The 24,855-nt window shown below is 46.7% G+C and overlaps 1 protein-coding gene across 2 annotated transcripts; it reads left to right on the forward strand.

Annotated features, from left to right (window-relative positions):
- Nucleotides 1-1,434: 1,434 nt before the first annotated feature.
- Nucleotides 1,435-24,376, forward strand: LOC119454297 (uncharacterized). Of its 2 annotated transcripts, XM_049667173.1 has the most exons (7): nt 1,435-1,672; nt 2,920-3,070; nt 7,886-7,998; nt 8,643-8,793; nt 13,360-13,536; nt 19,995-20,138; nt 23,863-24,376. In XM_049667173.1, exons 1-7 carry the CDS (start codon nt 1,461-1,463, stop codon nt 24,085-24,087), a joined length of 1,173 nt encoding a protein of 390 aa, XP_049523130.1. In that variant the 5' UTR covers nt 1,435-1,460; the 3' UTR covers nt 24,088-24,376. The 2 variants fall into 2 exon arrangements, with proteins under 2 accessions (XP_049523130.1, XP_037572193.2); XM_037716265.2 differs by lacking the exon at nt 19,995-20,138.
- The last annotated feature ends 479 nt before the right edge of the window (nt 24,377-24,855 follow it).

The raw sequence follows: 24,855 nt of genomic DNA on the forward strand, positions 1-24,855 counted from the left end.
CGCAATCTTCTTGAACCTAGCCTATAACAGCTTCGCTGTAAAACTTTTAGGCTTGTAGCACAGCTCAGAACGAGCAAAACGGAAATTGGAAGGGGTAATGAAAAGGAACGGTGAACAGGGTGAGCGCTCACCCTGTTCTCCGTTCCTTTTCATTAGCCTTCCACCTTCCTTTTTGCTCGTTCTGAGCTACACTACAAGCCTAAAAGTCACGATATACCAACTCGCCCAAACTGCTACGCTTCGCCGTAAAAAGATACGTTCACACAAACGTGAAATTTAAGGACATACACAAGGCGTCGAAATACACAGACGTGATCTAAATGTTGACGGCGCGCATCCGCAGGCCCTGGCTCCTCGCCCACTCGCGCGGAAGAGATTCTAGAGCGACGCAGCGAAGGTGGCTCCGTCGTTGTCGCACCGCCGGTGCAGCCAGTCCTTCGTTGGAAGCCAGCCGTCAGGCCTGCTAAGCCAGTTAATCGCGAGCCAGCACAGCACCTTCCCTCTCCACCACCGTACGTGCCGGTGGCCGTACCTAAAGAAGGCAAGTCGTTGGAGAGTTGCACCGCATCCATAAACGTAATGCTATATAGGCCTAGTGCGCTGCTGTTTCGAATAGGACATGTAGCGCCAGTGTAGCGAGAACCGTCTAAAAACAATTGGATGACGCTTAAGCTTCGCTTTTAAGAGTGGAACACGATAGCATTCAAAGTTCCCTGACTTGTTCTCACGCTTCCCGACAACTGCAGCTTATGCAACCGCAATGGTTACCAGGAAACGGTGGCTGCGAATGCTATGCACGAAGCCGAGATTTCTGGTAGGAAAGCGGCACTTGCGTGCGCCGATCTCGGAGATAGTGCACAACCGCGCAAAAAAAAAAAAAATTGCATCATTTGCATGTTTCCTTCATTTTCAGGTTTCCGTTATTGTTTCGCACTTTTAATACTTCAGTCTGGGAAGCTTTAACGTAAAAGGCATGCGCAGTGGGTGTTTTGTTTCATGACATTTGTTTGTGGATTGCCATTCTCAAAATTCCGAGGAATAGCTTTGTCAGTAATGTAAGCCAAGGTATGAGCAACATTAGTGATAGAATGGTGTGGTAATATAACCCGCGTATACCACGCGTCATATAAGAAGGCGTGGCATATACATGTACCTAAATATATTTTGAGGGCGTGCGTGGTTGGGGATGATTTTCTCGGCCGCGGACGCCGACGCCAACGCCGACACCGACGCTGGACGCCGGATTTTCTGCGACACGGGGCTCCTAACGCTGTCGCGTTAAAATATGTAACAAAAACAGAGCAGCTTCAAGCGCTATATCTTTTTTTTACAACTATAAGGGAAAAACCCACGACGCTGTATATATAATATACCTATAAACTGCTTAAATCCCTGCGTATATAAATGCGCGCTGTCGCGGGCTGTGGCCGCCAACGTGTCGTGGTGCAGTGGCCGACCAGATGCCCCTCGTGTGCGTCATGGGAGAGAAGACCAGCTCTGCCAACGCGTTCCCGGATGACGGGCTGTGCGACTACATCTTCTTCGACTCGCTCTACAAGAACGGCCGCAACATGGTGTCCCGGAAGGCCACCTACAGCAACAGCCTGAACACTTTCCTCAACGAGCACCCTCCTTACCAAACCACGAGCCTTGGAGTTGGCTTCTCGTACCAGTGAGCAGTGGGGTCGTTAATTAACACGTTCGAGTGGCCAGTACCCAACATTTTCGAGCTTGAATTACCCACTGAATGTTAAACCGAAACGAATGAATGCGAAAAATTCAACACAAGTTGATTTTAAATGCCCGAAGTTTCCGAGCCGAGCAGGTTTCTTCTTCAAGCGCGAGTGCGACCACCTTTGTCGCGCCACATGTCGTATAAAAAGAAGATGAACCATGAAATTTTAGTGCAAGGAATTTCTGAATAGTTGACACAACTATTCAATGAATGTGTCACGTGCACGAAGCATTTCGGGCGTGCCCAGAGCGACGCATTGGCAGGCATGCAAGTATGCTACGGAGCGGCACCTAATTGGTTAAAGAGGCACTACAGAGAAGCACTACAATTGTTTCGGCTGGTGAAGTATACTTTCGAAAACCGCTTTTCTTTCGTTAACTTTTAATTTCGCGCTAATAGCTTGATTACTAGAAAAGAGCACGAAGGTAAAACTGCAGTATCTTGAAATTCGTGGTAGGACTTCAGCACCAGCACCAATACTGCAACAGCAGTATTTTTTTTTTCGTATTTGTGCCATTGTTGCTCAGTAAAAGTTCTCGAAAATTGCCATTGACACTAAAGTAATACCACTTAGTAAAATTTGTTGGGTTTAGAAGTAGACCTGTAATTTATTGTCTAGCAGTTTTTTCTGGAAATTGTTTTGAGGAGGCAAACTACTGTAGTGGATAACCTAGTACTAAAATTTAATAGTGCTGACTGTCAGGCTAGTTAGCCTTTTATTCGGACTATGGTACTTCGCGCAAAGTGGCGGAGAGGCGCAAAGAAGGAACAGACACGGACGGGCGCTACTATCAACTGTTTATTCACAGACAGCCCACCGACATTTGTATTATTTGGTGCGCGAGCGCACCGTAGCATCATATTGCCCAACAACCAGGGCAAGAAAATCGCGCAAGTCAGAGCGCCATTCATACAGTCATATGCAATGTTATTATCTATCTGCGTCTGTTCTTTGTTAGTGCCTGTCCGCCATTTTATTTTCGCTAAGTACCGTACATACCATACCATAGTCAGAAGGATAATCGAGCGGTTGTTCTGTTCTGTCCATATGTGTGTATATGATCATTCATCTCAACGAATGCGCTCTCTCAATCAGAGCCAGGCAGTTCGCCTCGTTAAACTTCCCTGATCAGCCGGCATTCGCCTGACAATCGTCTGCATCACGCTGTGTGCAACTTCTACAGCTACCTACCGATGGCGGAGGAAGAGCTGAAAGGGAGAAACCCGAGTCCACTCGCATCCTTCTGGCAACAGGACGTCTACCACGTGGGGATCCTCGACACCCCCACGCTGATGCCAGAAAATCAAACCAAAGCGGCCATTTCCACACTAAAGGTAGGGTTCCTGCTTTTACACCATAGTCGTGGAATCCTAAAAAAATCTGCAAAATTATTTGATCTCAGCACTGATGCGGAGGAAATCGGATATATAACGCTGTTTATTACAATGAAGTCATCAGCTTACCTGGACACTGCATACATCTTTGAAAACAAAGTGACGTTTTCTTCGCAAATTTCCATAGCGAGATCAGAAACACATGAAAACAAAAAAATATATATATATTTGTATAATTTCTCTCGCCTCTTCAACAATCTTAGTTCATGATACCCGACATGGTGGTTCATGTTGTGCCTAACGCCATGTCGCGGGTTCCTTCTTTGGCTGAGGCTGCTGCATTTCGCGGGGAGCGCAATTTAAAACTTAGATGACTTTAGAGAACTCAAGTGGTCGAAAGTTAGGCATATAACGCCACGTCGCGATGACAAGTGCTGCAACGGCTCTTAATATCAGTGAACAAAATTACCCTCCGCCTGGCAAGAGCACACTTCTACAAAGGAAATCGAAACAGGTTGCTGAGGAAGAAAGCTTCTAAGTGTTAGAAAAGAATCAAAGCCCATTTCTTAAAGAAAGATGGTTGAACGCGAAGCTTTCGCCCACACAAACTGAATCAAAGTCCAAGGCCAACGACCACGCAACGAACCCAAGAAATGCTCAGCGACCCGATGCGATTGTGATTTGATTGCTTGTTTAGGATTGAATTTTTTGAACGTTAAAGTTGAATGCAGACACATTTCGTTAGGTTGCATAGCCTTTATTTTAAATCATGTAGCCGTTGATTACATGTACACATATTCACGGACTGCATGCCGTTGACGGGATCGGCCTTACGGGCACGATCGCGCTCGCGCTTAGGTTCGCGTACGGCAGCCTCTTCTTCTGCCGTGTGCTGCACCGCGGCCTACCCATGGTGACGTCCGGGAATGCATTGCGTGACGCGCGTAATACAACGCAGATATATACAGTTCGTATGGGTAGCGTGGCGTTGCAGTTCCCATTGTTCTTATCAGTACAACTGCGAATGTGAACTGTAGTGTTCTACGATTGTGTGCGCAGATGCACTGATAGTTCCATTGTGTAAGTTGGCTTTCCTGCGTGCGTTTTAGGGGCTCACGGATGAAAGCTTCGCTTTTAATTTAAATATGGGGGTCTACGTGCCAAAACCACGATCTGATTATGAGGCACGACGTAGTGGGGGACTCCGGAAACTTGGACCACTTGGGGTTCTTCAACGTGCACCTAAATGTAAGTACACGGGTGTTTTCGCATTTGTCCCCCATCTAAATACGGCCGCCTTGGCCCGGATTGGATCTCGCGACCTCGTGCTCAGCAGCCCAACACCATAGCCACTGAGCAACCACGGTGGGTAAAGCTTCGCTTTAAACTTCGTCTTGGTCGTGGGATCGAACCCAGGAACAACGCTTTTCCGGCGCGATCACTTTGCTATCTCAGCTATTCAAGCAGAGTGGTAATCAAGGGCAAGGAAACCTTCCTCCATCCTGTGGATTTCGGCAGAACAAGTTCGCCAAAATAACCCGCTTGTTTGGCTCGCCGCGTATTCGAAGGCAGGTCGAGAACGACAAAGCAGGGGACACGGGAGGCATAACTTGATGCGATGAGTGTGGCAGATGGTTTGTCAGACTGTCGTACTTTATGTAATTTGATAGAAACTTGCTGGATGCGGTTGGTGGTCCAGCTAGTCGTATCTAAGCTCGCGCGCGGAGCCGTACCATATATGTCACTACTCTTTCTAAATACGTACAACTCGCGAAGACGGTCGAGGCCTCAATCACGATGTGTATAGTCTGGGAAAAAGAGGTTATTTCATGGGCGTGTAAGAACGCCACGGTAATATATATCCCTAAACCTCACAAGCCACTGCATGCAATTGCCCACCTCTATCCTGTATTGCTCGCCTCGTGCTCGGGCAAACTGATAAAACCACTTATTGTGGTTGCAAGACATCTCACTACTAGTCGATCCCCGACTACTTGGGTTCCGCAAGCAGATGTCCCCCTGGCTGCCAAGCTCGCCATCCAAAAAAATCTACGACTGCAGCATGGCAGTACTCCGCGCCATCGTTGGCTTAGACATTAAATACTAGCTACAACGAAACTTCACTTTTACTAAGTTAGTTGCAAATTAGTAGTATATACCACCGAAGCAATCTTGGCAAGGCCGCAGGGCTGGAAAATGTTTCTTATTAGCAGCACCTTATTAGCATTTGGCACCATGAAATTCAGTTACGCAGACTTAAATAATATCTGATATCCGGCCTACCTTTACAGTTCTTAGCAATCGGTTACAAATAGCTGAAATAACAACCATCCATCTTAAGCAAAAATAATTCATTAAGGGCTACTACAAGGCTGTATTCTTGGACCTCTAGTCTTCATTTTATTCATTATTGAGCTACCCATAGTTCATATTCTGACTGTCTTTTATTTGCTGACGGTACTACTATTTTCACCACCAATTGATCTCACAATTATATTCAAAACAGACCTTTTTTTCGCCGTCACGGTGATGTTCCGTATCAAGTTCAAGTGTGATAAGATCGCGTCCCACGTCCCAGTATGCGTTATAGTGCGAGAAAAAGGGCGCCAGCTTGAGCCGAGAAGGATGGTGGCTTAATGTGAGCCGTCTTCCTGCACCCCCAATATGGGTGATCACGTGTTCAAGCGTGCGCATGGGGGCGGGCCGAAATTGGAGCGCGGTAACGTGATCTAGTGGAAGATAGGGGGAGCAGGTGGGCACGCGTCTCTTCTTTAGCTCGTCCCGTGGATGCGCGTGGTGCAACCTGCGATGGGTGCAATGTTTCGGTGAGCCGAGATGGCTGGTGGCTTAACGTGCCCTGCCGTCCTGCGCCCCTACTGTTGGAGGCAACGTAATTTCGTGTTTTAAAGACGCGTAGAAGCAAAAGACAGCATCAAGCATTTGCTCCCCGCTCCCAGCGCTCTTCACCACGCCTGCAGCGTTGTGACAAGTGCTACTATAGAACGAAAGTTTGGTTTTCTTAACATTGGTTGTGACAGAGAGTGTTGGGGATCATTGAGTGAGATCTGTTCATGTTTGCTTGTGCGTGCACTACAGCATGCTTTTTAACCTAATGCTAAGCGAATGTTTGCTGCAATTTATACAGCCGATAAAACTGCGAACATTATTTCGTGTAGCAGAATACCATCCTCTCGACGACAGTGTTGCTCACGTGCGCTAAAATGAAGGCCTGACACAATAGTTCCCACTGTTCGACCTTTTATTGCGTTATATGAAACCCTCGGACCTCTATACCATATAAATAAAATAGTCACAAGCCTTGATAGCAGCGTAAATAATTTATTATAATTTACTATAAACCGAAACTGGCCGTACAAAAGCTGTTAAATTATTTATGACACTGAAGCCTGACAGTATTATATCTGGCGTTTAGAGGCATCGGGTCTTTCTTTAAAGTCAAAAACAGAGACTCCGAAATATCTTGTCAGTAACAAAACAAGAATGGTGCCCGGCACAAATTGTCCTGAAAAAAAGGGGGAGGCAGCGTCCTGGAGTAGGCTGCGATGGCGAAGAGCAGATTTTTGTCCCTTTTTCCATGATGATGACGAAGATTATTCAATGGCATCCCCTTTGAAACGGGGCAGGTGACAAATAGTCACCTAACCTGCTTGATTTAATCAGTCATGCTTACATGCTTTTAATCTAGCATTTTTGTAGACATCTGGCTAACTTTTTTTCTCCTCAAAATCTACCTTGTACCGCTACCTTTGATTGTAAGAGATCAGGTCGTATCAATCGAAATATAACTGAGTGGCGCCGCCTAGTGGAAGACTCTGAACTACACACAAGATGGCGGCCGTGATACCCTCACCTTAAAGGAGTGCTCATATGCCAGTTTCCCCGTTTAATTTTGTTTCTGTTACGTTAAATGAAGGTCGTGGATCTCGAATTTGCAGAAAAACACTGGCAAGCCTGTATACAATACAATGGCTTTGATACGAACAATTTATTGTTTTGTGTCCGAGTAGGCGTACGTGTTCCCATGTAATGGCGCAGAAGGTGATCACGTGGGAGCAGTATATCGCGACGTTTTGGCACTCGCTGTGGTTCGCTCGGTCGTCTGCTATGCTGCTGCTCATGGCGAGGCCCGATGTAGTAGCAGCGCAAATTATTTTGGGTGCTCTTAGGCTTGACAGTGCATATTCTGAGATATTTATATCTAGGACATTCGCCTAACGCAAAAAAGATCTGTCCCGAGATCATTCTAGATAGTCAATGTAAGCAAATAGTCCAGACGAACGAGCGAACGAGAGCGCGAGAAAGCAGAGAGAGAGAGAGCCAGAGGAACGAGAGCGAAAGAGCAAGCGATCGATTGAGAGAGCGAGCAAGAGGAAGAGTGAACGAACGAACGAAACGTTTTTCTGGTCGAGTACGACCACCGACCGACCACCCCCAACCACGGAAATGTCCGAAGGAGCAAAAGAAAGCTAAGTCAAAAATTTTATAGCGAAATAATGTATATAACGAAGTAAGTCAAATTCACCTTCAGATCCACGTAAATACTTTTAGTGAATTAATTGCTACAATTGAAATAACGAATCACTGGATATAGCGAAATAATTCTCGCTCCCCCTTCAACTTTATTATAACCAAGTTTACTTGTTCGCTTTATAATGGAATGTAGAAAATTTCCCCTCAGTACTACTTTAAAGCGGATCTGCTTATCTTCTGGAATTTTGCAACTTTGCTGTTCGTATTCGGTGTACGCTGTTTCTTTATGTGTATAGATCTACTCAAGCTTTTGTTTCTGTGCAGGAAATAGATAGTCTACTCGAAACGCGGAGACAGCTGGGAAAGGTCTTGATCTCGGTGCTCGCCATACCAGACCCGGAGTTGGACTGGAGCTTGGAGTTTGCCATCTATTTCAGGTGCGTGTCAACGACTATGTGACAACTTAACCCCCCCCCCCCCCTCCCCCACCTGTGTAGGTATATAATTATTGTAATAGAGAGTTCTTGTTGGTACGCAAACATACTACCGCTTGCTCTTTACCGGGCTAACGGAGAGTTGTACCACGGCCGTGGTTGTACGGAAGCAGCAATACTAGTAGCTACCTCTTGTGTCCCTTTGTCTAACCACAATGCCTTCGACACGTTTTCATGTTACATGAGTGTTCTTGGGGGGGGGGGATAGTTAAATAGGCAACGTGTTCATGATTAAGCCGCTGCCTAAAATTTCACCAGCAGCAGAGTAGAACATAATTGGTTACTGCAATGATCTGTAGCTCTGTGTTTGTGGTCTGGTAGCGCTTTGCGCCACAACGCTACGCTACCCAGCAGGGCTGCTCACGTTTACGCTTCCTGCAACCCGGCCCTCCGCAAACGGTAAGAAGTTTGCGTACAAACAAAAACTTGCTAAATTCTAAATTTGTACACTTTAACGGAAGTACAAATGTTCCAAAGAAATGTAGCGTCAGGCCTGTCGCCTTGCTTGGGTTCAAGGGTGAAAAGAAAAGGTAACGTTCTCTTTATTATAATTTTTCTTCACATTTTAATCTCGTATCCCGAAACAGCGATGTCGGCTTCACTCCAAGCATGGTCATATCTCTCGGCCACTACCGCTTCGGCGACAACACGGTCAAGAACTGCGTCATCATGCCTCCGACACGGCACCCATTCGACCTTCCACCGGACGACATCGCCAGGGACTACAACTATGATTTGGTAGGCACGTTTTATCAACTACGTAATGTTGAACCAAGGGTGCCATCATGACCATCAGCCTACTTAAGTTCACTGCCAGACGGTGGCCTCTCTCAGCGATCTCCAAGTTTTACAGCGAAGCTGTTTATGGCTATGGTTCCGTGCATTTTTCGTGTCCGTCAACATAAACTATCATCGTCAGCAATGGCTCAAACGCCGTCGTCTTCTTCTAAAGCTGGCTCCGTTGTGCAAAAGCTGTCATCAGCAATGGCTCGAGCGACGTCGTCTTCCACAGCTAGCTCGTTGGCACCTCTCGGCGCAACCGCGCCAACACGCTCTTGCCAAAGCTCGCGCGTTCGTCGTCGTCGTCTTTCAAAGTTGGCTCCGTTGCCGCTCATTATTCCAGCGTAGAATTTCACTTCTCTTCTGTCGTCGTAATGGGGAGGCCGCGTTAAAATATTTTAACGCGATAGCGTTTAGGGCCCCGTGTCGCAGAAAATCTGGCGTCGGCGTCTGCATTGGCGCCTGCGGCCGAGAAAATCATCCCCAACCACGATTAGGTATGCCACACCATTCTATCATTAATGTTGCTCATACTTTGTCTTGCATTCTTGGCAAAGCTTTTCCTCAGAATTTTGAGAATGACAATCCACAAGCAAATGTCATGAAACAAAACACCCACAGCGCATGCATTTTATGTTAAACCTTCTCAGATTGAACTATTAAAAGTGAGAAACAAATGCGGAAACCTGAAAATGATTTAATTTCTTTTGCGCGGCTGTGCACTATCTCCGGAATCGGCCCACGCAAGAGGCCGCGTTTCAACCAGAAAGCTCGCCTACGTGCATAGCGTTCGCCGCCAGTGTTTGCCAGTAACCATTACGGTTGCATAAGCTGCAGTCGTCAGGAACCATAAGTATAGCAGTCAGGGACTCCGGAACGTTTGAATGTGGTGTTTATTATTTTTTCTCAATATTTCTGAAATCTTATTTACTTACATTGCATTTTATGATTTTAATAATTATTATAACTTTAATTACATTAATTATGTTTTAATTCATTTTAGCGGTATTAAACATTACATCTTTGCATCCTCGCTTACTCTGCATTGGTATACAATTTAAAAATGGTTGGAAATTTCAGAAGTACTGAAAGCCCGCACAGACCGCGAAAATGACAAAACGCCTTCGAAAGCTGCAAAAAAAAATTTTTTTTTAATGTTACTGCAATCGCTCCCGCAGTGAAGCAAATGTGAACTGACACAAGTACACAAATGTGATACAAGTAGACAAGAAAGTAGGCACTAGGTACAAAGCTATTATCGTAGATTGACGAGCTTCATGGCTGGCAAGACAAGAGGGCGTTGGGCAGGAGAAGTTGTCAAAGGGGGCTTAAGGTCGCTGTTCGTTATGCCGTTCTAGACACGATCTCGTTCATAATGGCATCAAAGTGCAGTTACGCAGCTCTCTTATTGTTCACGTGGAGGAGAAGAAGGTGCGTCAGCCTCCTCTGCGTCATTCGATTGCGCAAAAATGCTTTTACTCGCCTCAGAGACTTCAAAGATATCTCTCCTGAAGCAGCTGAAGCAGGCACAGAAAACACGGCTTGCGGGTAACGGACAACCTGGTCCATCATCTTACGCATATCTGCAGACTTCCCCTGCAGAATTTGTAAAATGCGTTCACTTGCGGTCGGACCCTCGTCACGCAGGAGCGTTGGGAGAAGCACGAGTTGCGCTGTAAACCTGCTCATGTCAAAATCTGTAGCGTCTGCTCCTAAAAGCTCCTTTAGGTCGTTTGCTGCGAAGCTTCGACCTTCAGCAGCGTCATTCAAAATGTGCTCGAGGCTAATCAGCTGTTCCATGCTAAGCTGTTCAAATCGTCGTCGGATCGCACTGGTAATGCTATCGATACCGGCAAAAAAAAAACTATTTTCTTTGTGACAACTTGCCGTCAAGCGCTGCCGGCTCCTCAGGTTTGTATGTGAATTGAAGCCTTCCGGGTGGCTGCGATACTCTGGGCATACGAGGTTCCTTTAGACCTAACTCTGTTTCTCTTGAGTTCGTCCACTGCCATAGGACGTCAAATGAAGCGTCAGACCGTAGCCTTGACAAGCGGTCACAAAGAGCCTCTGCTGCTTCTCTTGTTCCTGCAGCGCGGTAAACTGGGCGTTGAAGCATCCTCGCTAATTCCTCGCATGGGCCAAACAGGGCTATAGAAAGGTTGATACCCAATGAAGTTCCGAACTTGTTTAATGCTTCCTCATATCCTTTTATGGCTGTCTTGCTGGTGCCACTGAGAGAGCTTTGAACTTGTTCCAGTTCCTCCAAAGTCGCCTGCACCCTTTCATAGTTCTCAACGAACCTGTCCATTGATTTTACTCTTACTGTCCACCTCGTCGGACACAGCGGTAGCAGTAGGGTGTTCGGCCTGGAACAACCCTGCTCAACGGCATCATTACCCCGAGAAAGTGCAACGTTCGAATAAACAGTCTTCCTGTTCTTCGATTCGAGGATTGCATTGGAAACATGCTTTACAATGTTCAGAGCGTCGCCAACGACATCACAGATCCTTGCGACCTGGCACCGTACTGTTAGATTATTTCAGGTTTGTATTCTGTGGTGTTTGAAAATTTGCGTCTCAGGAGTAGTCTTTCCTTTCTTGTTAGGGGGCTGTCCATGAGCTGGTCATCGATCTTTTGTGCAGGTTTGCCGCATTTGCAAGAGTTGTGGTCAGTTTTGTTGGATCTTAAGAGGTAGCTTGAAAATATATAGTGTCCGGTGATTGCATGGCTTGTGTAATATTTTGTAGGGAAGTGTGGTAGCATGAGGGAAATATTTCTTATCGATTGATGTGTTGTTCCCTGTCCATGTGTAAGTCAATATTCCGCCACTTTTTTGTGCATCTGTTTGCGTAGTTGTGATTTATGAAGAGTTTGGTTACTCGTATGTTGAAAGGCGTGCCCTAATTTGTGGCTTCTTAACCAGCCATCGTGCCACCATTGTACGTCCAGCTGATAATCGGCCTTCTGGAAAGCATTGGACCACACAACCACCAGTTTCAAAATTTCATTATAGCTCTTGTCAAAAATTATATTTCAGCGTAAACGGTCGGAAAGTGTGTGTGTGTGTGTGTGGGGGGGGGGGGGGGGGTGCGCAACCTCTGGAAAAATGTAGGGGGGGGGGGGGAGGGCGACCGCCCCTCCTGCCACATAAATGCGCAGACAAACGCATAAACGAATATGCCACGTAGGAGACAACCAAATGCGCAACGAAGCCGATAAGCGCCCACAACAGCCATGGCAAAGCATTCACCAGGTTCTTCTCCAGGTACAACACTTCTTTATCAGTGAGTGCCAGTGATGGAGCGCTTACGCATTCATCGGCAGCTTTTGAAATCCAAAACCCCTCAAATATTTCTCTATCTAACTGCCTGGTGAGCCGTCTGAGCACATGCATGCGTGTTATGGAAACGCAGGGAGCAATTACGAGTACATCTTTGGCAGTGGCTGACCGCTTCCACTTTCCACAGGAAAGTGGAATCTTGTAACCACCCCCACATTGCAGTTAACAAAGCGGGTGACATGGTCTCGTGCATGTAATGCCTTTATTCCGGGCATTGTTTTCCAACCTGCACAATCTTGCGAGCTTTTGCAGAGCTGAAAAAAAAAAAGAAAACACGAACACCGCACTTCTTCGCCACCTGTTTTAGGTGGTGGGACACCCCGTGTATGTATGGCGCAGCCACAGGGCGCCCACTGGGACGTGCGTTATTGCCCCGAGCGGCTGCCCGGTGAGGCTTTAATGAGGCTCTGAGTGACTGACACCAAGGTATCATCGGGATACCCGGCCCTGCGTAAACGGTTTGCTGGTAGCTGAACGCTGCAGGAAGCCTGGCGCTCACAGGAGCAGCTCTCAGCTGCCATCGGCTACAGAAGTGGATGGCTATGGTTATTGTTGGCTACAGTGCAATTTATTAGTGTGACCGCAAAATGGCATTAGTATTACGGAGTTGTCAGAGTAACGACGCCAGAATAGGCGAAAGTGTCTATTCTGAGCCGACTCATGACTTTTGTATCCCAGTTGTAAAAAATATATATGTTGGCTTAGAATTGAACAAATGCTATTTTCCTTTCTGGCGCTAGCTAACGCTCTCTTAGGGATCCAAACTTCCGAATTCTCCAGTCCTCTGCTGGAGGAAACGGTAAACAACAGCACACAAATGTTCTTTCCAGAAAAATGTGCAACACAGTTTTGTGCGACCGTTATTGTGTTTACTCCTAGATTGTGCTTGCATATTGGTTATAATTTGATTCACTCGAAATATTTTTTCTCGTATTTTAAGGAAACTCAACATGTTTGCGTCACTGAAGTGATGTTTTATTTCTGTTTATCCTGCCTCATATTTGGGGAAATATTTGCCATTTTATGCAATACTGTGAGCACGTCCTCTTACAGTCCGCATCGTTTCCACTTCAAAATTTGGCTCTTCGGATGCCTCAAGCAATCGGTCACCGCGATTAGCATGCCAGGGAATATCAACGAGGGCAGGTAACGACTGCATGGTATTCGGTTTCGTTGCATTACAGTCAACTGCCGTGTTTAGCATCCGAGAGCTGTACCACAAAAGAGCAAGCAGCAGAGGTCTGGTGTCCGTGACCATGAAGGGCCGTTGGACGGTGCCTATGTCCCCGGACCACGTGGACTTCTTCTCGCGCTGCCTGTCAGACCCGAGCAGCAAGTCCGACTTTGGCAGCTACACAGAGGTAAGCGAGCAGACAGCAAGAGATTCCTTCGTGGATCCGTGAAACATCGAGACTGGCGTTGGTAATCTAACGAGAAAGTCATTAAATTTAGCGAGTGTTTAGTTGGCCCTACCGGCAGCCTTACCTTTAATTGAATCTTTGGGATTTCTGAAAATTCCCTAGTAAAATTTTGCGATGAGGTTTGACTAAATTCAATACCTCGCCCCACCTTTCCCAAGAAAATTATGGGCGAATATTTGAAGTTTCGAATAAGAATTATCAGTGTGCAATATTCGTTTCGTATTCGAAAACGTACTGCTCGGTATTTTCCAATATCAAAACTAACCAAATGTTAAAACTACAGAAAGTTGAGCTGAATGGTAGGGATTCATCGTGAAAGAAGGTAGAGCGTGCAGACACGGACAGAAGAGGAGAAAAACAGACAACAGAAACGCCATCCATTGCAGCGTTTGTGTTGTCTGGTGCCCTCCTCTTGTCGATAAGCTATAGCGGCTTGTTCGTATGGCATCTTCTATTTTCTTGCAGCGCAAGCTGAAAGACAGCAACAACATGCAGAGAGGCACATTTGACACGCACAGCGCTAGAATAGGCCAGAATAGGCCAAACCGGCCTGTTGGCCTATTCAAACAGGTTCTCCTCTTGTGTCAGTGTCTGCACGCCTTACCTTCTTTCACGATGTAAGCAAATATTTCGCAACAACCGACTGCTAAAGTCGGGTTAAAGCGACACTAAAAAGAAACCGGAAGTTGAGCTTTAATGGTAGGTTATCCTATCACAATCACAGTCATGCCATTCTTACGGCGAACAGATGTTTAATAAGCGAGAAAATAGCGAAAAACTGAAGGATAGGTGCTGACGCCCCTTCGAATTTCCCGCACTACACATTCGTGACGTCGGAGATCACAAACGCAGGCCGGTCGCGATTGGTCGAGATCGATTTATCGTTGTTAATAAAACGCAAAATGAAATACACCTTAAACGTACATAAACAGCATATGCCAACTTTTTAAATCGTTTCAAGCGAGGAAGTACAAGTTTAGCGCAAAATTAAATAAATAAGAAAAAATGGCATGGCGCTACATGCGGTCGTGATAGTTTCGCAGTTTCGTTTTTGCTCCATGCATCATCGCGCGCGCCCGTTCCGCTCTACAGTGTTTGGTACAGTGCGTGGCTCGAAAAACGTTGACTTCGCGGGAAACAGCCAGAAAATGCCTCATGTGTGTAGTGTTGAGGGCTGTATAAATGACCCAAGGTGCTTGCTCAGGGGCAGCGGCAGTGTTGACCCGATTGTGTCCTTTCATGTGGTGCCGCGCGATGAGCCCCGGCTCCCCGACGTTCGCAATTGCTCACTGCTCTGCCGATGATATAGCAAATTTTCAGAAGTAAAACAAAGACAAAAGATTTCGAAGCGACATAGAAACAAAATCGGCAATGCAAGCTTTGTATTCGGTTTCGTGGCGGACGCATGACGCTGGCTAACACTTCTTGAGAAGTGTTAACACACGCCGTCTTAACACACATCGTCTTAACACACACTGGCTAACACTCTTGTACACATGCATAAACAGCCATAAAGGAGGACGTGGGAACAAGTGGTTGCCATAGCTCAATCGATAGTGCAACTGCGCGTAATGCGGAGGTTGTGGGTGTGGCTCGCACCAGCAGCAAGTTATTCTTTCGTACTCTTTTATTTCCCTTCTGTTTATAATTTTACACTTCAATCAAGAACTACAAATACTCGCCCTATTATTTCATTTTCTTCATTATCTGTTACCTGCCGTGGTTGCTCAGTGGCTATGGTGTTGGGCTGCTGAGCACGAGGTCGCGGGATCGAATCCCGGCCACGGCGGCCGCATTTCGATGGGGGCGAAATGCGAAAACACCCGTGTACTTAGATTTGGGTGCACGTTAAAGAACCCCAGGTGGTCCAAATTTCCGGAGTCCCCCACTACGGCGTGCCTCATAATGAGATCGTGGTTTCGGCTCGTAAAACCCCATAATTTAATTTTTTTTTCATTATCTGTTTGTGACTACCAAAAATAAAGTTGCCGTTTCGCCCGAAAGGCGAAGCATCGATTGCGATAGCAAATGAGTGGGTATCTATACGAAGTATGGATGGTAGTTTCACCGGACGTATAAGCTTGTAAGCACAGGCACACTAGCTAAAGTAACAAGCATGGTGTCGCGCACGCGCATTAGCAAACGTAAACGCATCTCACTCTATGATGGCGGAAACTCGCTTTCGAAACGCGGGAATGAGTCAGCACGGCTGCAGCTGCGAGTTGATTAAGCTTCATGCCGGCGCACGCATCAACGCGATCTTAGCCACGAAAGCACAGGGCGGGCGGACTCTGCCCCCACCGCAGATGGTTTTGAAGATACAACCGCGCGGGCGGCCACGCGCGGCGCCGAACGTGCCCCCCGCCTCCCCCCGGAGCCTTCCGGCCCTGCGGGAGCGCGCGGCCGCAGTAAAGCGCGGCCGCTCCACCTGCCCACCCTCCCCCCGGAGCGTTGTGCGCGATTGGAAGACTGCGCGCTTCCTTTCCGCTCCCGCCCTTGCGTGCGCGAGCCGCGATTAATGGCTCAGCGTCGCATGCTTTCACTCGCACATACAGCGTACGGCGCGCGGCAACAATTTCATCACCCGTGGACTTTACACGGAACGTCACGGCGACGACGACGGTGAGGGCAGAAATGTGCCTGGAGAGTCCATACATTTGGTATCGCAATAAAACCTGGCCCGTCGATTACTCTTCTTCTCGTCCGTTACATGACAACCGGTTATTGTTACTGCTGGGCTGCCGATTAGTCTTTTTTTTTTTTCCTGCCCAGTCAAGTAGCCGTTTTATCCGTCACGCTACAACCAGTGATAATTTTCTTGTAACGGATCCTTTATTGTGTCTACGGCACACATCTTCAGCAGCTTCTTTACTTTTTCCAAAACTTCTGATACTTTTCTAACAACCATATATTTAGCGTTTTTGAAAAGCTAGTCATCCCACCGCCTCTCATTCTTGGAAAGCTTGTTTACAACCAATCTCTAAATATGTCGAGTTGCTATTCGTGCAGTTCATTTAATGACGTTATACAGATTTTGTTTTCAAAGCTGGTTCTAATTGTTCGCAATAGTTTGCTGTTTATTCTTCACTAGTGAGTGAAAGCGTGTCACATACCTATACCGAAATAAGTATTCCTGATGTAATTATATACAACTGCGTCTGACTTATACGTATGTGCAATTCGAAATTAGATACTGACTATTCGTATTGCGTTGGTATTCGAAAATGTCGATATTCGCCCACCTATAAAAATAGAACATTCCCCCCCCCCGTCTATCGCTATATAGAAACTGTTCTTGCAGGCAAACAGGCAAAAGCTCAATCTCCAAATCAGATGTCGCTTAAAACGAATTTGAGGTTGTTTTCATTGTTGACGATCTGCCATAGGACTCGCCGCCGCTGATGAGAATGTAAAGCTGGAGCACCAAAAGATTTTCTTTCTATGCATCACAAACCTTGAGAAACAAAGTGTCAGCCCTTCCACTGGGGTGAAGATGGAAGACCAGCAAAGCTGTACTATGGTGCGAATTATGACTATTAAGGTGTGATGGTGTAATTGGTTATTTGAAGTATTAAAGAATGAGAAATACATATGATCTGGTAGTTTTCACTTATTTAGTGACCACAGTGACCATGGACTTATGGTCGCTATGGTACACTGCCATAGGTTGTACGGCAACGGTAGGCACGCTCTTCATAAACACGACGTATATACACCTCCAATGTGTTGTAGTTGTACAGTCGATTCGTTCACACGCGTCAACCCGAAGCGCTCGAGCATAACCGAAGTGAATCACTTTCTATCCGGACGTGCAATGTCAACGTTGAAGTCGCTCGTCATTACGATAGATATGTCGTCGTCGAACATAACCCATTACATTGCCGGCTCTGCTGTCGTTCGCGGCGTATTTGGTTAGTGACTTCTTGTTCGACTAGGGCTTCCGAACCACTGGACGTGCGTACGTTCTGCTGCGTACGCTCTTTCGCAGTGTTTGCGCGCCCATTCACGTTTCTGGGCACGCAGTCGCTGGTTGCGTTGTTCCTCCGAACGAACGGCACGCGGCCGGGCCATCGCGCGTCGTGAGAGCAACTGATAAGAGCGCTAGCGCGATGTCTACGTCACGGAACCCACGGAACGGCTACACGCCGTTGACACTCTTAGGGGAGAGACGGGCGAGAGCCCGGAGAGAGTCTGCGGCAAAGGCGGCAGTAACGTTGGGCAGGGCTGCGCGCCTGCGTCGCAGTGGCAGAGCGGGCTCACACACGCACAGTCATGCGTGGCAGCTGCTTATCTCTCCCACGCCTTCGGGCTGGCGCGCCGCGCCCTCCTCGCCTTCCTTCCATTTATCAGCGGCCCTGTCAGTAGAGGCACGCGGAGCAGCCGGAGGGGAGAAGGAAAGCGCGAGCGTCTGCAGCCGAGGCGCGCCGCCTGCATACCCTCGCTAGCCTCCCAGCAGGGCTCAACTGCAGTCGGGCGCAGCTTCCCGCAGGCTTCCCGCGCTAGCCTCGCAGCCGGGTCCAACTCTACTCAGGGGGGAACGCGGCATAAGAGAAGGTCGACTGGTGCAAGAGAGATAGCGGCGGCTCAGCCGGCCGGGAGGGAGGAGGGGCCGTCCGCCAAAAAGACGACTACCCTCGAGCCAATGCTGATAATCTTTTTCTACACGCGGACACGATCCTCGGGGACTGAGCCCTTAACAGCTTCGCTGTGAAGGATAACTCTGATGAAATTACCATTATCACCATATCACTTAGCATATTAGCTAATACTGTGCTGTATTGGGCCATAACCTAGCGATATTGTCCACAAGGAAGGGGACCAACGCTGATGCATATAGCGGCCTCAATAATGACTGCCGCGTCATAAGCAGCAATTCAAAGTATTTTCGTCGTTGCCTGAGTTTCTCGACCATAAAGTGCTAATCTCCAGCGGAAAACTAGGTGTCCATTCACGAACAATCAGCGCGCATCTTGTGCAGCATCCGCATTGCATCCGATGACTTCGTGTTGGGCTAGCTGATGACACACAGCAATTAGAAGACGGGTGCAAATTAACACATGCCGCAGGTAGCTTATTGTTGCAACTTGTGGCATGGAACCAGAAAAACCATTATCTGTTTCCATTCTGTTCTCTACCCTTGTTATATGTTTCTGTGCATGTCTTTGGGTATGTTCAGCAGGGATATAGGCGAATTTGAAGGCCTAATAAACTGTTTATAGTGGCATTCGTCCTGTCTCCTTCATCTGCGTATGCGTTAATTTGCCTCCCACTTCAAATTGCTACGAGAGATCGCCGAGATGACGGCAGCAGCAGGCTAATAGTATAACTTTTGAGATCAAATGGACTACTAGTAGAATATAGTGCGTTTCTTCTTGCATCGAAGACGCAGAAAGACAGGCACCTAACAAATAAATGAAATAAAAATAATAAAAATAAATAAACACAAAGAAATAAATAAAAAAATTAAGTGCCATATTCCACTCTGTGAAGGTGAATGACCAGCTAAGCTGTGTATGTGGTGATTGCTCCGGCGACACGTTCCAATTTTACGAGATCGGGGCCACATGGACGGTTCGCATTTCTTTCGTCCTAGCGGTCCTGGCGGGCAGCACGCTTACGCTTGGCGTCCGCGGCCCGCTCATCGTCGGTGGTATCCTGCCGCCGCCGCCGCGGCCATTCCCTTTTCTCCGCGCAACCCCGGAGATGTCAGTAGGCGCCACAAGATGGCGCTACGCTTTGGAGTGTTTCAACTTCCAGCCAGCGCTGCAAGGGGGCGAGACGCTCCGGAGTAATGTTCGCTAACGCACAAAGAACCTGCACACGATGTATAGGAGAGACCATTACGTTTTTTTTTTTTTTTGTTTAACACGGATACGCCAATCGCAGCGCGCGTACTAGCGCTGACATGCTCACGTGCCCGCCAGGGTGAGCTACGTCATGTAACGAAGGAGCAAACATAAGGTCTTGCGAAAGGCGCGGTGTGGTGCACAAGTTTTTACAATCCCGAAGTTTAAAAACGCCGCCATGCCAACGTTTTCATACGGCGCCACAAGATGGCGCGACGCATCTGAATTGCTGTACACGATGGTCGGTCTACTACACGGACGCAATCTCCTGGAACCTAGACGCTAACGGCTTCGCTGTGAAATAAAATCCTCTAGAGTAACAAGAAAAGCCATAGATAGCTTGGTTTGCCACCTCACTGAAGTGTTTATGACGCGGCGTCGCACACTGGCACAGTTTAGTTCATGAAGAGCGGTCGGAATGGTGAAGCCTGACTTGCTAAAAAAAAAATCATTGTGTTTTATGAGCTGCCTACCACGCGTGAGATGGACCGCAGCTCGTGCTCGCGATAGCAGCCAGAACTCTAATAGGAGTCTCGTATTTTTTATTCTCAGGTGTGTGCTGACGCAAGGTCTGCATCCGGTGTCAGGAACAAGGTGCAGCTAACTTTCTCCAGCAAGCACTGCGCCATGCTCACCTACAACCCGAGCACCAAGCGCGCGTTCGTCTATGACAACGAAGATGCACTGGCTCTCAAGGTGAACGGTTCTTTTTAACGCTTCTAAAGTTTTCTTTGAGCTATTCCCCCCACTTTGCGGTTTGTCAGTTTCTGGCCGTTTACTGCCAAGTTTGGACACTGGGCGTCACTAGGTTCTACCAAGCGCTGAATGAAAGTACCACCGAACGGGCTTGCATAAGAAACCTCGTATGCTGACCAAGTATGCGCACCCGTGTTCTGTGTAACACACACACGTACACACTGACAAAAAAAAAAAAAAAAAAACTTCCTCCATAAAATGTGGACATAAATGTCGTCTCACAGGCGTGTCTAAAGCACACCTACCTGTTAATTCAATGGTGAATTATTGCTTATTTAACGAATTTAGTAATCATTTAACGAATACTTTGATTAAACTTTAGTTTATTGGATTAAGCGGCTCAATAGGTCCCATTGGGTGCGTCCTCGTTTTTTGGTCAATCCTACTGAATGGGCATGTCCCACTACCATTCCTACATAAACTCTATTCAAACCAAACCAGTCATTGTATAGCATCAAATAGGCATCACCAATAAACAAAGCTACGCCTAACATTGATCCCACACGTGCTTTGAATCTGCATAACTCCCGCTTTTTCTCCCGTTTTCTTATGCTCGATTGCACAGTATATTTTGCAAGCGTTTGGCCGTACCAACAATTTTAGAGTATCTTATGAGTTTGAGCTGCTTGAAACTTTCCATTTACCTACCACACCCGCGGAAAAAATGTAGCGCACACCGTAATACGGCATAAATCAAGGGTCGGGTGCCTCCGAGACTACTCGCCATGGAGGGAAGACTGCGCGCACACGTCTGGTCTCGGATGCCAGCGGGTGCATACCGCGATTGCAAGAAACGCCATGCCTCTCACAACTAGGGGGAAACATGACGTCAAGGATCCATTCTTCGATAGTCAACTCTTCGTGAATCCACCTCTTCTGCCGTTGCCGTCTCCCATAGCTGCATGTCACCTCTGGGCCACGGCTGTGTTCATGTTCGGCGGAATCGGCTCGGTATGCTTGGCTCGCCGTAGAATTTGATACATGCGCACATGTTTGGAGGGATTGTTCCAGAATCTGGGCAGTCCTGTCAGCTGCTCAGTGCAGATTCTAACAGCGGAGCTGTTTAAGCCGGCCGTTAGTCCGTCCGTCGCGGACAAAAATGTGGGCCGATCTAGGCGGTATAGCGCAGGAAGGGTCCAAACCCAATGGCACATACCCCTGTTACGGTGGCTAAACCGTACTCTTGTGAACTAGCGAAGCTGAGCCTGGCTAAGTCTACTAAGCATCGTTGGGACTATTTAAGCTTAGTCAGTCATCGATAGCCAATCGCGAGCCAATCAATAGCTAATCGAGCATCCATCAATAATCAATAATAGGGATGACTTGGTAGCGCTTTGGCCAGCCCAAATACATGCCAATACCTTGCGATAGCCAATCGATAGCCAATCAATACGTAATCGATAATCGATAAATAACCAATAAATATCGGAAAATGCTGAGGATGACCTGGTAGTACTTAGCCTAGACCAAATACGTGTCCAAAAGCTTGCGATAACCAATTAATAGCTAATCGATAATCGATCGATAATCAATACATTATGCAAAATGCTGGGGACGACATGGTAGTGCTTAGCCTAGCCCAAATACGAGGACAATACCTTGCGATAGCCAATCAATAGCTAATTGATAATCGATCAATAGTCAATAAATTCCGGAAAATGCTGGGGATGACTTGGTAGTGCTTAGCCTCGCCCAAATACGTGGCCAATACCTTGTGATAGCCAATCAATACCTAATCAATAGTCGATCAATAATAAATAAATTCCGGAAAATGCTGGACGCGACTTGGTAGTGATTAGCCTAGCCCAAAAGCCAGAACTAGCTACGTATCCATCAGCTCCGCTCTCTCTTTAGCATTGGACCTCCAGTGCAAGCTACGCTAATTTTTTTTTTCTCAGACCTATACACTTAGTGCAACTTCTGTCATTTCTTCTAACATGTACCTTTATCTTCATCGCAACGTTGCTGTTACAGTCATTGCCTCGTCGGAAAAGCGCTCACTCAACGCGGCGAAGGCAAATTCGAATACCTATTGCTACACAATAAGTCCTTTTTTTTTTTGGTGTTCCTACTTTTTTGGCTTCAATCAGGTGACGTTCCCTCCAGGTCTCCTTGCTTAGCCTCCCTTGCTATAGTGGTCTTGTCATGCAGAGCATGTCTTGGCCGTTTGCTGTGTGCGGCCCCGCGACTGAAAATAATCGTGCATGTTCTCCGAGATTTGGCTCTTAAGCAAAGACGAATCTCGGAGGCTATGTGGTTTTCGCACAGCTTCAAGGCGGAATTTATAAAGTGCCCAAGTTAAACCAAGTAATCGGCACTTGACTGGCGTTTCACCGTCTCTCCTCTGTCCTTTTTTTTTATGTTCTAGACCACGTGCCAGAGCAAGAATGTACATCAAGCTTAAGCATCAACTTCCCCAAGAAGAACCGAATCGCTCGGGCTATTTGATTGTACATCTTAACAAAGAGACACAGGGGTTGAAAAGATACGGATGAAAAACGTACCCAATCGGTTGGCCGTTCTTCTTTTTTTCTTTTTTTTTTGCGTAACACGTACCTATTTTTAGACCAGGTTTAATTGGGTAATATTGACAATACTAGGCCTTCCTTTAACCATTGTTATATGAGTGCGATCTTATAATTGAATGAACGCTTTTAGTGACTTCACCATAGTAAATTATGGGACTACCGAGAGTCAGTACAGTACAATATAGCTGCTTTCATGATCAACAGGCATGGCGGATAAGGATGCGCAAACATTCAAAATTTTGAATACCTATCGTATTTTCGCTTACTCAATTCATAATTGATTCGAAAATTCAAATCCATTCAAATTCGCTTGAATCTATTCCAATTCAAGTACGAATTCTTGAAGGGGAAACTCTGATGCGAGTGATGGCCCTTTCGAGTGATTTGGCTGCATGGGAGCCGCGATTTTTGGCAACAAACACTGGCTTATGGCCGTTAACTTATAAAGCAGCTAACTGAATGATATGCTAAATTTCCAGTCATTATTATTAATGTCTAGGTTTATGCAGTCCATGTATGGGTTGTCATGGTAACGTCAAAGATTAATCTACTTAGCGCTAGTTGGACAATGCTAGTTCTGGACAAGGTCCTGTACAACGCTAGTTGAAAAGAGCTAAAATTGCAAGAGCAGTGCTTGTCCTTGACTGTTTTTATGTTCTGTCCTCGTTTAAGTAGTCGCGTCGTTATGCTTTGAATCGTATTAATTTCCATACGCTTACCAGTCCATTATTTTGCAAATTCACCTTGTTACATCTGTCTAAAACAATGTGCAGTGCGATAGTGTTACACTTCTTTCTTTCAAACTGTCAAAGAGGACAGACAGCTAGTCTCGCCGCATCTGGTGTCATGTGGTTCCTTTCTTGTTTCATTGCTGCAGCAAGGCTGAGATCAAAGGCCGATCCTTACAGAATATGTGTTCTCGCAAAAGGTTTTGGCTTGGTTTGTAACGCGACCAATCTCTGAGGCAGCGCAACGTCCCACCACCCACACGCCACGTAGCCTTTAACCAATAGAGCTAACCACTGTGTATCCTCAGCAACATATCTAAGCAGGTCCGCCGGGTAGCTGTCGCTTAACGTTCGCCATCATCTTGCGGTGGTTCCGGCATTTTTAACTCTTTTATTTTTCTTGTGCAGCTGTGTAGCGCAAAAGACCAAGACCGCGAGCTGAAGTTTGGTATCGCAGCTTACGACATCGACTACGACGATTACGAAAACCAGTGCGGCTTCCTGAACAAGTATGGCCGGCACAGCCGCTTGAAGCAGCTGAAGATGATTATTGACTACTTCAGGACCCAAAGTGGCCCCCCGTTCAACGAAGAAGCCTGCAGAGTGTTCGGAGCGGGAGACGGTCGCGGTTGACACTGCACTTCTCGGATGCCATTCCGCTTGCCAGAGCGATGCTGTAAAATATAGTACCCATGGTTTTGTGGTTACGGATGTATTTTATGTTGCGTATAGTAGTAGACGACAATATAATTTGATAAAAATAACTTCATTTCGGTGCGATACACATCTTTGTCCTAATCAGTTCTGCAGAAATTGGCAAAGTAGATAAATTAATCTAACAATTGTCATCCTCTCGAGGGCAGCGCGATGCTGCAAAAGAAATTCACACGAATTTCTTGGAGAGAAAGCTTCGTAGCTGAAGAAATATTCGCGCTGCTCAGAGGATCGAATCCGGGAAAAGACGTTCCTGAAGTGGTCGCTCAACCAGCTGAACTTCCATGAGTTTCTAGACAGACAGCCCCTGCACTCCTTTCTAGGGGCTGTCATCCCTATCTATCTGTGTGTCTAACCATTCTCCCACCAACTGGAGTTACTGGTAGTGGGCAGTACTGTATAAAATATTCATACTGTATAAATAAGACAGAATCAGGGCAACACTTGACTTCAGTCAACCAAAAGAACAGGCTGGCTTCAGGAAGGAATATTCTACGATGGATCATGTCAATGTCATCAATCAGGTAATTGAGAAATCGGCGGAGTAAAATCAACCTCTCTATATTGCTTTCATAGATTATGAAAAGACATTTGATTCAGTAGAGATACGAGCAGTCATAGAGGCATTGTGTTATCAAGGAGTACATGAGACATACGTGAATATCTTGGCAAATATCTACAAGGATT

The sequence above is a fragment of the Dermacentor silvarum genome, chromosome 5 (assembly GCF_013339745.2).
Source record: "Dermacentor silvarum isolate Dsil-2018 chromosome 5, BIME_Dsil_1.4, whole genome shotgun sequence".
Classification (NCBI taxonomy): Eukaryota; Metazoa; Arthropoda; class Arachnida; order Ixodida; family Ixodidae; genus Dermacentor; species Dermacentor silvarum.